This window comes from Podarcis muralis, chromosome 4, assembly GCF_964188315.1.
Source record: "Podarcis muralis chromosome 4, rPodMur119.hap1.1, whole genome shotgun sequence".
NCBI lineage: Eukaryota > Metazoa > Chordata > Lepidosauria > Squamata > Lacertidae > Podarcis > Podarcis muralis.
In genome coordinates, this window is record NC_135658.1 from 21,139,861 (window position 1) to 21,156,071 (window position 16,211).

At 43.4% G+C, this 16,211-nt stretch overlaps 1 protein-coding gene across 1 annotated transcript; it reads right to left on the minus strand.

Annotated features, from left to right (window-relative positions):
* Positions 1-3,041: 3,041 nt before the first annotated feature.
* LOC114595297 (stromelysin-1-like) lies at positions 3,042-11,679 on the minus strand. The gene is made up of 10 exons (XM_028725600.2): positions 11,572-11,679; positions 10,916-11,160; positions 9,827-9,975; positions 9,617-9,736; positions 7,390-7,551; positions 6,508-6,661; positions 5,306-5,439; positions 4,412-4,571; positions 4,233-4,315; positions 3,042-3,527 (listed from the first exon to the last, which is right to left on the minus strand). The coding sequence occupies exons 1-10, from the start codon at positions 11,677-11,679 to the stop codon at positions 3,424-3,426; spliced, it is 1,419 nt and encodes a 472-aa protein (XP_028581433.2). The 3' UTR covers positions 3,042-3,423.
* Positions 11,680-16,211: the final 4,532 nt, after the last annotated feature.

Consider the following 16,211-nt stretch of genomic DNA (forward strand, 5'->3'; position numbering starts at 1 on the left):
TTTTATTCAAAAGGTTTCAATTCTAAAGAAATGAAGTCATGCAAAGAAAAAAAAAGAGAAAGAAAAGAAGAATTCAAAGGGACAAATTGTGCGGAAAGAAACGACGTACAAAATACGAAAAATACCCTAACCCATACATTCTCATATAAATTTCATATTATTATCCTAATACACTTGTAAATATTGATAGCCTGCTACATTTTGTATAAACTCATTCGAAATATTGTCATATTTATCCCGTCAAAGTCTACATCTGTAAGCTGTCCATTCATAAGTTGTGTGTGTTATCATATGGTCAATCCATTTATTAAAGGGGATCATATCTTCTTCCAATTCATCAATATCAGTCTCTTGTCTACCGTTAGAATGCGTAGAATCCATTTTCATTGTCCTGTTGTTAACTTCAATACAATAGGTATATAGTTAAAAAGAATATTTTCCACTTAAAGTTTTACCTTTTTGTGGACGGACAAAAGGGCCAATGTTTGATGCAAAGTAAAATACAGAACCTGTTGTTCTTGACTACTCTTTTCCTTTCCCTTTGCTCATAACCAAACCAGATGTAGTTCTTTCCAGTGGTGAAACTCATTCATGCGGGATGATACTCCTATCTTACAGGAACAACTGATTATTCTGTGCATTGAAGCATGATCTGTTAGACTTTAACCTAAGATCAGTAAACAGAGACCGAAATACAACCAGAAGGTAACTGTGAAATAAGAGAAAGCAGGCATGGAAGAACTTGATCTCAGAATCCTCGGCAATAAAATAAAAAAATCCAGAGTTGTTTTTGCTTACACTCTTCATTTATGTCCCCATGGTTGGGTTCCTTCAGACACAGTGGAAGATGTTGATAGTAGGTTGTGAACATGAAGTGAGCAATTGCCAAATTCAGTACTACTCAGTGTGATAATGTGTTAAGATAAAGGTAAAGGGACCCCTGACCGTTAGGTCCAGTCGTGGACGACTCTGGGGTTGTGGCGCTCATCTCGCTTTATTGGCTGAGGGAGCCGGTGTACAGCTTCCGGGTCATGTGGCCAGCATGACTAAGCCGCTTCTGGCGAAACCAGAGCAGTGCATGGAAACACCATTTACCTTCCCGCTGGAGCGATACCTATTTATCTACTTGCATGTTGATGTGCTTTTGAACTCTAGGTTGGCGGGAGCTGGGACTGAGCAGCGGGAGCTCACCCCGTCGTGGGGATTCGAACCGCTGACCTTCTGATCGGCAAGCCCTAGGCTCTGTGGTTTAACCCACTGCACCATCCATGCTTGCTAAATAGATCCCCCCCCCATATACTACTCCCCATGAGTTGCACTCCCTTGGGAAGATCAGATTCGCAGCTTGGGAAAACTCCTGGATCCAGACTCAGGTGGTCTTGGTGTTTTGGAGTGCCTAGTTCCAACTACAGTGGTACCTTGGTTTGCAACCGTTTTGGATTACAGCCGTTTTGGATTACAACCACACCAAACCCTGAATTGTGTGTCCCTTTTTTTTTATTACAACCCATTTATTTTTTGGGGGGAGGCCCCATTGGCGAAAGTGCACCTTGGGTTACAACCTGTTTTGGTTTACAACCGGACCTCCAGAACGGATTATGGTTGTAAACCAAGGTATCACTGTATAGCTGCCATTGTTCTCTAGTAACTTCCATACTTCCATACTTCTAGTAACTTCCATACAAAGAATTGATGCTTTTGAATTATGGTGCTGGAGGAGACTCTTGACAGTCCCATGGACTGCAAGAAGATCAAACGTATCCATTCTTAAGGAAATCAGCCCTGAGTGCTCACTGGAAGGACAGATCATGAAGCTGAGGCTCCAATACTTTGGCCACCTCATGAGAAGAGAAGACTCCCTGGAAAAGACCCTGATGTTGGGAAAGATGGAGAGCACAAGGAGAAGGGGACGACAGAGGATGAGATGGTTGGATGGTGTTCTTGAAGCTACCAGCATGAATTTGATCAAACTGCGGGAGGCAGTGGAGGACAGAAGTGCCTGGTGTGCTCTGGTCCATGGGGTCACAAAGAGTCGGACACGACTAAATGACTAAACGACTAAACAACAACAACAACAACAACAACTTCCATACTGGATTATTGCTACAAACACTTTACAAACACCCTTGAGATGACTTGCCCAAAATTCAGCGGCCAGATTGCTGTCTTGGGTTCCATCTAGAACTCGTATGATGCCTGCTCTAAAACAGTTACAGTGTTTGATTGTCATTTCTGGGCACGACTCAAGGTGCTCGCGTTATTGTTTGAAGGCCTAAATGACTTTGGCCCCACATATCTGAAAGCGCCAACTTGCACCGAAGAGTGAAGTAACTGGGTGATGTCATGTGTGCAGCATGCGATGTCACATGACATTTTGGGAGGAGCCAGGGATGAAGCCGAATGCTGTGGGTGGGGGCTCCTCCTCTCTTGTGCTTGGCAGCTCCACGCTCAACCTCCTCCACTCACTGATGGTAAGGAACACTGGGGGATCCTCCCCCCAAAATTATGGAGGGCCCCCCAAAAAACAGCCAGCCCCCTGGAGTTGGAGCCCCATCTGAAAAACTGCCTCCTTCCCTTTGGATCCTCTCAGGTGTTAAGAACAGCATCGCGTGCCCTCTTGGCAGTTCCACAGCCTTCAGAAGTTTACAGGATGGCAGCCAGGGAGAGGGCATTCTCTGTGGTGGCCCCTAAATTGTGGAGTTTCCTCCCACAGATTGTCTTCCCCCATGGAGGTGCATCTGACACCTTCATTATGTAGTTTTCTCATATGCTGAAAGCACACTTTATCCAGGTCTTTTGCACATGAGATATATATTTTACGTGACATATTTCAGGACCCACCCTATTTCCTTGATTGTCGTTTGTTTTAACTGATTTAAATATTGTATTTTTAAACGGTTGCATCCTGTCCTGGGGCCTCATGGTGAAGTGTGGATAGTGATAGCAACAACAATAATAGCCACAGCAACTTTGACCATAATAGTAATCAATCACTTTATTGCACAGTATTGTACAAAAATATATGGTTTTCTGCAATAATTTATATTAAATATATCTATTTAATTTCTTGTTTTAAAAAATTGTGTCCTGCTCAGTTTTAAATAAAATCCTCAAGTAGTTTACAAAAAAGTAAAGCAAACGTTAAGACTGTAAATAAAGGCAGAGTTAAAAATTATATTTAAAATAATTTAAAATATAAAAATAGAATCATAGAATCATTGAATAGTTGCAATCTACCATAGGTTAAAAACAAATATATATTAGAACTTCCTTATTCAAAATGCAGCTTGTTCCATGGCTCATGAAACCGCAGGAGAGACCAAGTCATGCCAACAAAGATGGTGCCCAGTGAGCATTGCCTGATGTCCAGACCAAGAGAGATATCCTTCCTCTGGGCCTCATCACTTTTTCCTTTGTCTTGTGTCACTGGCACCCAAACAAGCTGTCACTCTTCTTAATGCTGAGGAATTTTTTGGTTTTGCTGTCAAACTCATATTGATTTGATCCACGGAATAGATAGAAATGTCCTAAAAAGAATAGGGAGTAAGAGTAAAAATTGTGAATCGAATGCATGAAGGAAACTCAAAAACCTACAAAATACCTCAGTGTGGAATGCTCTTAGTCACTGTTCCATTACGTCAAGCACCCCTGCTCCCCCACAATGGTTCATTCCACACCCACCCACACCAGATATCCTATTCCTCAACTGCTGAAGTAAGCCACTGAGCATGCTGAGTCCTCATTGGTCTGTTCTGCACCCCCTCCCTCACATTTTCCTTTCTGCTTCTGCAAATCTATATGTTCTCTGAACAGAGCTGTGGCAGGGGGGTAAGGTTTGTTCCATCTTCTGGACCATGGCTATGGTAGCAGTCCTGAGATGCTCAGGTGGTTGAGCAACCTGCCACATTCACATCTGTGGTCAAGTCCTTCTATCTCACCATTACAACTATATGCAGTGGTACCTCAGGTTACAGACGCTACAGGTTACAGATTCCGCTAACCCAGAAATAGTACCTCGGGTTAAGAACTTTGCTTCAGGATGAGAACAGAAATTGTGCTACGGCTGTGCAGCGGCAGCAGGAGGCCCCATTAGCTAAAATGGTGCTTCAGGTTAAGAACGGTTTCAGGTTAAGTACGGACCTCTGGAATGAATTAAGTACTTAACCCGAGGTACCACTGTATGGTCATACAGGATTAGGGAGTTTGTTTAATGAAGATGGTTATCCACCTACCATGATGCAGAAAAGAAGCATTCACATTGGCTGCTATCTTTCTTGGGTAGCCTTTTTCCATGGACTTCTTGGCTTCATCATATCTAGAGAAATGAACGGGTTGAGAATGCATTGATTTAAAGAGCTTTTCAATGGACTTTCAGAATTGTCCCACATGAGATAGGTAAGTTCCCCTTAACTTCCAGTAGCGGTTTCCAGAGAAGAAATATGTCTTCTTTGAGCTGCTGTCATGAGCTGCTGCATCAATGCTCTTAACACTTTTTGGAAGCCCCAGGCTGTGAATATTCTTGGGGAAACCGATCTGTATTGTATTTCCTTTGGTGGCCCAATACTTGCTTCCTGTTAAGCAAAAGACAGTAAAAAGGAAAAAAAAGGGGGGAAAGAGATTGAAAGAGCCTTTCATGAAGATGGAACAAACCTGAATGAGAAAGCCCAGGCCCTGCAGAGACAATTGCAGAGAGTGGCTGGGGAAACTCAGCCAGATGGGCGGGTATAAATAATAAATTATTATTATTATTATTATTATTATTATTATTATTATTAGGCAGGGACGTTCCTAATCCATCTTACTCCTTCTGCTCAGGGCAATGAGGATTTAGAAGCAATATCCTGCACATTGAGGGCACATGATGTGATCCCTTTGCTGCTGCTAAGCAAGTTGAGGTCTGGTCAGTGCCTTGATGGGGAACTACCTGGCAAACTTATTTAAAGACCCTTGAGTTCTATGATGGAAGAAAAAATAGATAAAGGAAATAAAAAATCTGCTTGGATAGAGATAAGAGAATCTGTCCAGTTTCACACACACACACCCTTTGTAGCTTCAGTTCCCAGTTTTACACCACCACCAATAATAATAATAATAATAATAATAATAATAATAATAATAATAATAATAATAATAAAGTCTTTATAGCTATACTGTGTGATTTATTGAACAGCTAGGATTTGGTCATTAACATTCTGTAACTCCAGCCTCTTGCACAGGTCGTTCTGCTTAATAGCAAGATGTCCTCCACTCCTTCCGTCATTCTTAGTTCCTTTACTTGCTGTTCATTCACATTTGGAATATTTACCTTTGAAGAGAAATACTGTGTCATCAGCCTTAACTTCATACGCAGCATCTATGCCTTTGCTCAAAGCTGGCCAGAAGGCAGAAATTGGAAACTTTTCAACATCTCTTCTCTGGGGATACTTTCTCCAGAAAAAGCTGGGGAAGACAATATGAATGTTTACAGAAGAAAGGCTGTGGCTCCATGGTAGATCATCAGCTTTGCAAGCAAGTGGGGCTGGAAAAGACCCTCCCCCAGTATAAAACCCAGGTGAGCAGTTGCTGGTCAATGTAGACAATGCATTGGTACCTCTTGTTAAGTACTTAATTTGTTCTGGAGGTCCATTCTTTACCTGAAACTGTTCTTAACCTGAAGCACCATTTTAGCTAATGGGGCCTCCTGCTGCCGCCGTGCCACCAGAGCACGATTTCTGTTCTCATCCTCAAGCAAAGTTCTTTACCTGAGGTACTATTTCTGGGTTAGCACAGTCTGTAACCTGAAGCGTATGTAACCTGAAGCGTATGTAACCCAAGGTACCACTGTACTGAGCTATGTGGACCAATGGCTGGAATCAGTATAAGACAATTTCCTCTGCTTCCTTATTTTCACTGTATCAAAATTCTTTCCAGGTAATGTTTTGTGTATAAGGTTTAAATCCTACCTGTGGGCCTATTTATTTATTATGCATATTTTTAGCAGTCCCAGGGAAGGTTACCCACAACAAGCCATACAATGCTTATTATGACTAAGACAGCAATTAAAACTATTTTAAACAGGGGGGAAAAGACCAGCAAAGGAAGAGGGAGCATCTAGAGATCATCTTCCAGCCTCAAGGACCTGGGTAAAAATGGATGCATCTTGACCCACTGTAGAAAGAGAGCCAAAAATGGAGTCAAATGCGCCATGGAAAGGAGAGCATTCAATAACCAGGGAGCCACCCTAGACAAAGCCATCTCCAGAACCACCACAAAAAACTACAGGATGCCTAGTCAATACTGACTAGTACTATTTGCAATTGTTCTTACCTTACGTACCAAGGAGGGCATGTTGAACGAATTTAATGAGCAGTATGTTGAGCTTAGTATGGATGGTTATTTGCATCGTAAGGGAAAAGTCCTTGCTGATTCATTGTGTTTTCAGAGTACTCTTTGAGTAGAAATGTTCTTGGAGGTGGGGCATGACTTTGAATTAGAACGTAAAAAGTTCAGTGTTTCGATATTATTTACCTGTCTTTAAAGAACAGGATTTCCCCTCGGAGAGAAGTGACAGCATCAAAAGCCAGGTGAGGGTCACACCATTTTGTGGATGGTGCCTCTGTTGTGGATGTGAGGTTAATTGATGAACTACTGGCTTCATTGTCATCCCCACCTTCAGAGGGTCCTTGAAAAAGAGGTAAAGAGAAGAACTGAAGAACAAGCAGGATTTGGAATAGGCAGTTCAGAGGCATTGCAAGACACTTCATTTTAAGTGGCTTTAAACTTTTTTAAAAAAACTATCATGTAATATTGTGTTTTACTATTGATGTTGTGTATTAATTGTTGAAACCCATTCAGGGATTTTAGGGTGAAGGCCGGGTAAATAATAATAATAATAATAATAATAATAAGAAGAAGAAGAAGAAGAAGAAGAAGAAGAAGAAGAAGTAGTAGTAGTAATAATTTATTGGAAGACAGTGAAATACAACAATAGATGGAATAATAGATTGGCTCTGCAAATTCACATCAGGTGGTCTGGAAGATCATTTGCTCCCCAAATAAGAAAGTTCACAGAAAGATTTTCAGTTGTTTTTCTCACCTACCCATTCCACAGCCGTGGTACCCCCTGAAAAATCTCTCTGGAGGGTTGACGGGGCATCCAAAATAAATGGAGCATGGGGGGTGTTCCTGCAGGGAGGGCTGGAATTCCCCTCAGATTCTAACTCTAGGGAGTTCATGGAAATAAAGTTTCCTGTTACTCCGTCCTACCTTGTTCTGAAGGTCGACCCAAACCCTCCAGAAAATCTATTTGAGTCTTCTCTGTGAACATTCTTAAGCTAACTGACCTTAGGATCCAAGCCAGTGCTCTTACATGGCCTCATTCCATATAATCATCTGGGATTCTGTACTCACCATAAAGCTGCTGGATGCCCTCAATGTCATTCGTGTGAAGACCAAAATTTTTAAGGTCTCTATTTCTGTAGGTTGGAAACATCAGAGCCTCTGGATTGCTGGAATGCCCGAGGCCCAGTACATGGCCAAACTCATGAGCAGCTACAAGAAAAAGGTTGGTGCCTATAAAGGAAACAGGAATGGGTTTAGCAAATCTAAAAAAATGTAGTATGAACACTGACAACTGGGAAACACTGGCCTGCGAGCGCTCCAGTTGGAGAGCAGCCTTTACCAAAGGTGCCATGGGCTTTGAAGACACCCGAACTCAGGACACAAAGGAGAAACGTGCTAGGAGGAAGGCATGCTTGACAAATCCACACCGTGATCAACTCTCACCCGGAAACCTCAGCTATGAGTGATCGCCAAAGAAGAAGAAGAAGAAGATGGACAGCAACTCTTTGGGATTTCAGATGGGTCTTTGCAATCCCTTTCTGGAGATGCTGGGGATTCCACATGGAACCTTCTGTGTCAAACCATTTGAACTACATGCCAGTGTGGTGTAGTGGTTAAGAGTGATAGACTCGTAATCTGGGGAACCGGGTTCGTGTCTCCGCTCCTCCACATGCAGCTGCTGGGTGACCTTGGACTAGTCACACTTCTCTGAAGTCTCTCAGCCCCACTCACCTCACAGAGTGTTTGTGGTGGGGGAGGAAGGGAAAGGAGAATGTCAGCCGCTTTGAGACTCCCTAGGGTAGTGATAAAGCGGGATATCAAATCCAAACTACTACTCTTCTTCTTCTTCTTCTTCTTCTTCTTCTTCTTCTTCTTCTTCTTCTTCTTCTTCTAAAAAAAGAGCGCACTTGCCCTTTCGCCAGAAACAAGGAAGTGTAGTCTAATCTTATGAATAACCCAAGTGAGTTTACTAATACCATTTATGGATGTACAGAACAGTCCATAGGATGTACCAATGAACATTTTTTTAAACGTTGACAAAAATGGTGCTTTTCATAATTAAATTTCATCAGCCACATTCCTATTCTTTGCAGTCAGAAGGGACTAGAAGATCACTCTCCTGATCATAAGTGGTCCTAGCAAACATGATCATTATCACTGATTTCATTATAGCAAAGACTGCTTTCAATGCAAGTCCTGATTATTTGTTTGTTAGGTTTGTATCTCACCAAACACTGCTCCAAGCAGCTCATAGAAAGAGTGCAAATACAAGAACCACAATCAAATAGACCAGGGATGTAACAGAGAACAATATGATAGACAAGTGGAGTGTAATAAATGAATGTCATGAACACAAAAAGTGTCCTATTGGATAAGAACCAAAGACCCACATCCTATGCTCCCAGTGGCGGGTTGGAAGGCAGAAAGGCCAAGAGTCAACGGATCTAGGGCCAATGGCAGGCAGAGTCAACTAATTCTAGGGTTGTCCCCATCCACCTCTCTGCTGAGTTCTACAAGGGCACTGAGATTAAGGAACAGGAAGCTGAAAAGCAGGGGCGCCCACTGGCCTGGTTGTAAGTCAAAGGGAAGGCATGTTGACCCTGGAGGAGGCAGCCCTCCATTTTCCCTAATAGATCAGCTTCCAGATGTCTCTCAGAAGCCCGGAGTATGACTCAAGAGCAACGGTGCCTTTGGCACTTGTGATTCCCAGCAACTGCTATTAGAGCCATGAAGTTGGGATGCAACATAGTCACGAAGACTAGTAGCCACCAATCATCTAACGCCCATGAATTTGCCAGCCGCACTGATGGCCATTGTGGCATCTTGCGGCAGCAAATTCTACAGCTGAGCTGTGTGAAAAAGACTTGCTTTGTGTGCCAGATAAACTTTAGCAACGCTGTAGAGCGTTTCATGGAGAAATAATATATATATATTAGGTGGATTAGTTTATATTTATTTCTTTTATTAACTGTCATCGGGAGGAACCTAGACCCCCAGTACCTCATGCATATTTTTGGCTTGGTTGTTTTACTAAACATGCTGCTATTATTTTCTGCCTTAAACACATCATGACTATACTTTGCTTTGTACCTGGCGACCAACACTTGTTATTTGTTGTTCGTATTTTTCATGTCATTCTTAATAACAATGATACTATTTTAAAACTCCAGAGTAAGTCCCCTGGGACATGAATGGTGCTGGGGTCTCAATGTTTGTCAGCAAAAGTAATTAAGCTGCCTTGACAGTCGTTACAAGCAAGTGAATAAAATATATTGAGACAAAACAATGAAAATACCTTTTAAATCCTGTGCCCAGGGTTCATTCTCATCAAAATGGACACTTCCGCCGAAGGTAGGTGAAAATGCATGAGCCAACTGCCCACCTGGTCCATCAAAGGGTATATTGTCACCATGAGCTTTTTAAAAAATCAAAGAACATATATATAAATCACCCAGCCAGGAACATGGGTAAACCTACTATCATTCCTTGCATGTGATTTACTTACATCTAGCAGCGAAAGAGATCTTGATATCTGCAGGTTTCCCATAAACCCTGGTGAAGGTCAGGGGAGTCACATCACTCCAAACTTTCCAAGCTCTCTCGATTGCAACATCTACGTCAGTGCGGTCCATGTCTGGCGTGTAATTCAGAACACTGTGAAACACACGGAAGGGGAGGAAATGTACATTTGAAAGAATGTTCAGAGAGCTTTCAAAGTGTGTGTGCAAGATGAGACATCTCAGAGCATCTCCACATCCCTGCCCCTTGTATTTCTAAGTGCATTAAAATTATGCAATGATGACTAGAATTAAGCTCTGTGTTGCACAGGAAAATCAGTAATGGTAGACTAGCCAACTTTTAGGAAAGACCATTACTGAGCTGACAAAGGAACCCCAGCATTCCTATGAATACAAGTTGAAAACAGTAGCTTGCAAGTGGGACGCGGGTGGTGCTGTGGGTTAAACCACAGAGCCTAGGACTTGCCGATCAGAAGGTCGGCAGTTTGAATCCCCGCGACGGAGTGAGCTCCCGTTGCTCGGTCCCTGCTCCTGCCAACCTAGCAGTTCGAAAGCACGTCAAAGTGCAAGTAGATAAATAGGTACAGCTCCAGTGGGAGGTAAACGGCATTTCCGTGCGCTTCTCTGGTTCGCCAGAAGCGGCTTAGTCATGCTGGCCACATGACCTGGAAAAACTGTCTGCAGACAAACGCCGGCTCCTTCGGCCAGTAAAGCGGGATGAGTGCTGCAACCCCAGAGTTGGTCACGATTGGACCTAACGGTCAGGGGTCCCTTTACCTTTACCTTTTTAGACTAGCCAACTTTTAGGAAAGACCATTACTGATCTGACAAAGGAATCCCAGCATTCCTATGAATACAAGTTGAAAACATTAGCTTGCAAGTGGGATCTGCACGACCCAAAATCTTCAGTCTGGTGTGTTCCTGATCAGGCTTCCAGACAGCCGGCTAGACATACCCTCTTTAAGATCATCCATTCCATTATCTCCCCAGAGAGAAGTTTTCTTCCTCAGCCAGGAGCCAATAATAAGCATTATCAAGTTACATCTTCGATTCAGGAAAGTGTTTCGAAACTTTACCTATATGTCAGGTTTTTTCGTCCCCATTTTGGTGACTCGGGAAAGGTGCTGTATTTTGCTACATCAGGAACCCCACACCTGGGATTCTTCATTGCAGCCAAAGTGTGTGAATCCAATCTGCCCGTCACTCTCAGCCCAAAGTGTTTCTGCATTTGTTGTAACTTGTCAACAGGAATCTCATCACTCCTTTTGCTTCTTGCGACTGGCGTTGATGTGGAATCAGGATAGTAGTTTTCTATGTACGTCTGAAGGGGAAGAACAGATGCATTTGAGTGTTGCAGAATTATTTTCACATATAATATTTCACATTGTAGGATTTTGATCTTTCTACCTTTCCCCCCCAGTGAGGAAGCTCATTTGTCTAATTGAACCCATTTTACAGATGTAAGAACTGAAGCTAACGGACATTAACAGTGAATCCTATTCATGTCTTCTCAGTTCAGTGGGACTTACTCTAAGATGTATGGATGTAGGGTTGAATGTAGAATTGCAGTCTATTTTACCCAAACCCATTCAGCACACCTATGGAGGAGCAGAGGTTGGAATCTGCATTTTCCCAGTCTATAAGCATGCACAACGTTACACTGAGTGCCACAAGGCAATTAGTGACTGACTACCTTTTCTGCTAGTGGAATTCTGCTACCATCGAACATTACCTTTGCAAAATTCAGGTCCGCTTCTCCAACTTGATCAGCTTCGTGGATTAGGGGCAAAGCACAAGAAAGTGCTCCATAGAGCGCAATCGTCAGTAGGAAACTTTTCATTGTCTCTTTCGCTTTTGCGTCCCAGTCTTAGAGTCCCAGAACTGTTCAGTCTCTCTGTCAATGGATGTGTCTATGTGCTCCCAATGGACCTCTATATATACCGGTACTTCATGGTTTTCTATAGAATCAACAGAAGCATGACTCACAACATTATAACATCCGTTGACTTGCAAAACACAGAAAATGTCCCTTTTAGCAAAGTGACACGCACAGAGTTTGTTAAGTTCAAAAGCCCTGATTTGGCCATTACCAAGAAAGTGACATGGACATTTTCTCCAAATCATTAAATAATTAGAATGGCACCATTCTCAATTTATCCAACAGAGGTGGAGCCTGGTGTCCTTTTTAGCAGAGTGACACATGCAGCAGAGTCTGTTAAGTTCAAAAGCCCTAATTTGGCAATTACTAAGAAGGTGAGTGGGGTTCATTGCACAGGGTTTTGCCTCCAAGTAATTAATTAATTAGAATGACTCCCTAAAATTAATGAGCCCAAATTAGCTATATTCTTTAATCTCAAAGTGTTTACTCTGTGTAGGACTAGCGGTGAACACCACCGAACTTTTTCTTTTTAGTTGAAGGAATCCCATTATATTGGGATCATGTCAACTAATAGACTGAAATCTTATTATCTATATAAATTAGAAATAATTATAGCAATTGTGGCATTATCTGAATGAAACATTAACCATAAGATATGATGAAATAAATAACACAGATCTTTTCAATGTAGCAAGTTCTGGAAATTCTAGACAATTTTACTAGGAAATCAGCAGAAATTGTTAGAATAATTCTGACATTAATCAGCACATCTAAGTCTGAGAAGTGACCTTGTTTATCATTTTTGGGTACAGAACAGTATTTGCCTTCTCCCACTACAACATAAGAAAAGAAATTTTAGGTCTCACAGGGCGCAGCTGAAATTTTAAAGCCCAAAGTCCACCTTTGCCCGGGGTTCTTTCCTTTGCAGAATTTACACAGAAGTAGACCTATAATGCTGCTCTTCTGGGATTTTGTCAACAGCACAGGAGTAAACAATGCTCTCAAGTTTCAAACACTTACAATTTATGGCTTTCCCTCTGTACACACAAAACATAAGCATAAATGCTTTACTGCACGGAAGCAACCTAACTTAGATTCCTAGTTCATTAATCTGTTTATTTGAATACAGAAAATGAGTCTGTCGATGGGTAAAACACCATGTCCAGCAGGAAACTTTGCAGTTGCCAAGAATGGACGATTTGGAATGATCCCTCCTAAAAACAGAAGCTGGGGGTGGGATGACCAAAAAGAAAGAAAGAAAAAAGATTTCTGTAGTAATTTTAATTGAAGAAAAACTCAACAGGAACAGGGACAAATTCAGAGTCATAGTAAACTAGAAGAAAATGATGTAATGAAAGGATGCAGAAGTTTACTTTAATTTGTTAATGAATCACTTCCTAGAAGATAGCCGAATGTGATTGAACAATGAAAACATAAATAATAGAAACATATATGCACAAATGCTGATACCCAGCCTCAGCTGTTCATGTTATGGCGACCTCCCATCTGAATGACTGTATTGTGGGGCTGCTAGGTTGGTAAGTGGGGTAGTCATGTGTCACTGGTGCGGAAAGCAAGGCTTTACCCCCACATGTGCCACTCTTGATCACTTTGATCGGCAGTAAAAGGTAAAGGGACCCCTGACCTTTAGGTCCAGTCGTGACCGACTCTGGGGTTGCGGCGCTCATCTCGCTTTATTGGCCGAGTGTACAGCTTCTGGGTCATGTGGCCAGCATTACTAAGCCACTTCTGGTGATCAAGAGCAGCGCATGGAAACGCCGTTTACCTTCCCGCCGGAGCGGTACCTATTTATCTACTTGGACTGGTGTGCTTTCAAACTGCTAGGTTGGCAGGAGCTGGGACTGAGCAACAGGAGCTCACCCTGTGGCGGGGATTCGAACCACCGACCTTCTGATCGGCAAGTCCAAGGCTCTGTGGTTTAACCCACAGCGCCGCCCGTGTCCCTCGATCGGCAGAGTCGGTGCCAAATAATACCTGTTCTGTATTGTAAGAGCTTGATCGCTTAGTGTCACAGTGCCTAGACTTTGGAACTCCCTGCTTATTGAGCTCAAGCAGGCACCTCTTTTCTCACCTCTTGAGAAAAATATTATGCTCTAAACAAGCCTAACCAGGTGCTTAGAAAGTTGACGTAGTTTTAATCCGTTTTTCCTAGCTGCTTATAGCTCAGTGGCAGAGCATCTGCTTGAAATGAAATTAATGAAATTTTATTATGAAAAACACCTTTTTCTCCAATGTAAAAATATGTCTAACTGGTAGCTGTTGGAACAGCCTATGGGCTGTTCTGTGTAATACATTTCATACATCCATAAATGGTATGGTCTCATGGGTTACTTCTTTAACTTAAAGACATTTCCCTTTTTTTCTTGAAAAGAACATTTCCTCTTTTGGCAAAAAGATAAAGTGATGATTCAGGAAAAGCTCATCCACGACCCTACAGGGAAGGAGAAGTCACACAGTCAAATTAATATGAGGAATGTGGAGGGCTAAATTTAAGATTAGGAATCTGAGTTAGTTTTGGATCCCATGAAGAGATTGAGGAGAGCCAGCGCTGGCCATTGGGGCAGAATTCTTTCTGTCACCTTCATTATGTAGTTTTGTCTTTCGCTGAAGACCCACCTTAAGCTGACCCTTTACACATGGGATACGTATTTTAGAATCCACCCTATTCTCACAAATGAAGTAATTTTAACTGATTCTCAAATTGTATTTTAAATAATTGTAACTTGCCCTAACGATCTTCTTGATCCTTGCCCATCCTGGCTTATAAAGGCTAGCCGGGAAGGGCTGGGTGATGGGCTTCGCAGGGTGGTGAATGCTTCTTGAGAGCCAGTGTGGTGTAGTGGTTAAGAGCGGTAGACTCGTAATCTGGGGAACCGGGTTTGCGTCTCCGCTCCTCCACATGCAGCTGCTGGGTGACCTTGGGCCAGTCACACTTCTTTGAAGTCTCTCAGCCCCACTCACCTCACAGAGTGTTTGTTGTGGGGGAGGAAGGGAAAGGAGATTGTTAGCCACTTTGATACTCCTGAAGGGGAGTGAAAGGCGGGATATCAAATCCAAACTCCTCCTCCTCCTCCTCCTCCTCCTCCTCCTCCTCCTCCTCCTCCTCCTCCTCCTCCTCTTCTTCTTCTTCTTCTCTCTGTGAGGGAGCCTTTCCAGACCCACTGGAAGAGGCGGTTATCAAACCGCTTCTTAAAAAACCACCTTTAGATGCTGCCAATATGTCCAACTATCGCCCAGTCTCAAATCTTCCATTATTGGGCAAGGCGATTGAGCGAGTGGTTGCTGAACAACTCCAGGCATGGTCGCACTGGTTGATGATCTCCGGCGGGCTAGGGACAAAGGTGAGAGCTGTTTCCTAGTTCTGCTGGATCTCTCAGCGGCTTTTGACACCATTGACCATAACATCCTTCTGGACCATCTAGAGGGGCTGGGAGCACTGTTATACAGTGGTTCTGCTCCTTCCTCCTGGGCCGTGTTTAGAAAGTGGTGGTGGGGGATGAGTGTTCAGACCCCATGGCTCTCACTTGTGGGGTGCCTCAGGGTTCTGTCCTCTCCCCCATGCTTTTCAACATCTACATGCAGCCGCTGGGAGAGATCATCAGGGGGTTTGGGCTGGGTGTTCATCAGTATGCGGATGATACCCAGCTCTACCTCTCTTTCAAATCAGAACCAGTGAAGGCGGTGAAGGTCCTGTGTGAGTGTCTGGAGGCGGTGGAGAATGAATGGTGGCTAACAGATTGAGGTTGAATCCTGACAAGACAGAAGTACTGTTTTGGGGGGACAGGAGGCGGGCAGATGTAGAGGACTCCCTGGTCCTGAATGGGGTAACTGTGCCCCTGAAGGACCAGGTGCACAGCCTGGGAGTCATTCTGGATTCACAGCTGTCCATGGAGGCGCAGGTCAATTCTGTGTCCAGGGCAGCTGTCTACCAGCTCAATCTGGTACGCAGGCTGAGACCCTGCCTGTCTGTGGACTGTCACGCAAGAGTGGTGCATGCTCTAGTTATCTCCCGCTTGGACTACTGCAATGCGCTCTATGTGGGGCTACCTTTGAAGGTGACCCAGAAACTACAACTAATCCAGAATGCGGCAGCTAGACTGGTGACTGGGAGTGGCTGCCGAGACCACATAACACCGGTCTTGAAAGGCCTACATTGGCTCCCAGTACATTTCCGAGCACAATTCAAAGTGTTGGTGCTGACCTTTAAAGCCCTAAATGGCCTCGGTCCAGTGTACCTGAAGGAGCGTCTCCACCCCCATCGTTCTGCCCGGACACTGAGGTCCAGCACCGAGGGCCTTCTGGCGGGTCCCTCGCTGTGAAAAGCCAAGTTACAGGGAACCAGGCAGAGGGCCTTCTCGGTAGTGGCACCCGCCCTGTAGAACGCCCTCCCACCAGATGTCAAAGAGAAAAACAACTACCAGGCTTTTAGAAGACATCTGAAGGCAACCCTGTTTAGGGAAGCTTTAAATGTT

Excerpts from the sequence above, each read along its gene's own strand:
- LOC114595297 (XM_028725600.2), bottom strand. The coding sequence starts at position 11,679 with ATGAAAAGTTTCCTACTGACGATTGCGCTCTATGGAGCACTTTCTTGT. Across the intron at positions 9,737-9,826 it reads GATCTCTTTCGCTGCTAGAT|CTCATGGTGACAATATACCC; the intron begins GTAAGTAAATCA and ends TTTTTTAAAAAG. Across the intron at positions 7,552-9,616 it reads CTGGGCACAGGATTTAAAAG|GCACCAACCTTTTTCTTGTA; the intron begins GTATTTTCATTG and ends TTTCCTTTATAG.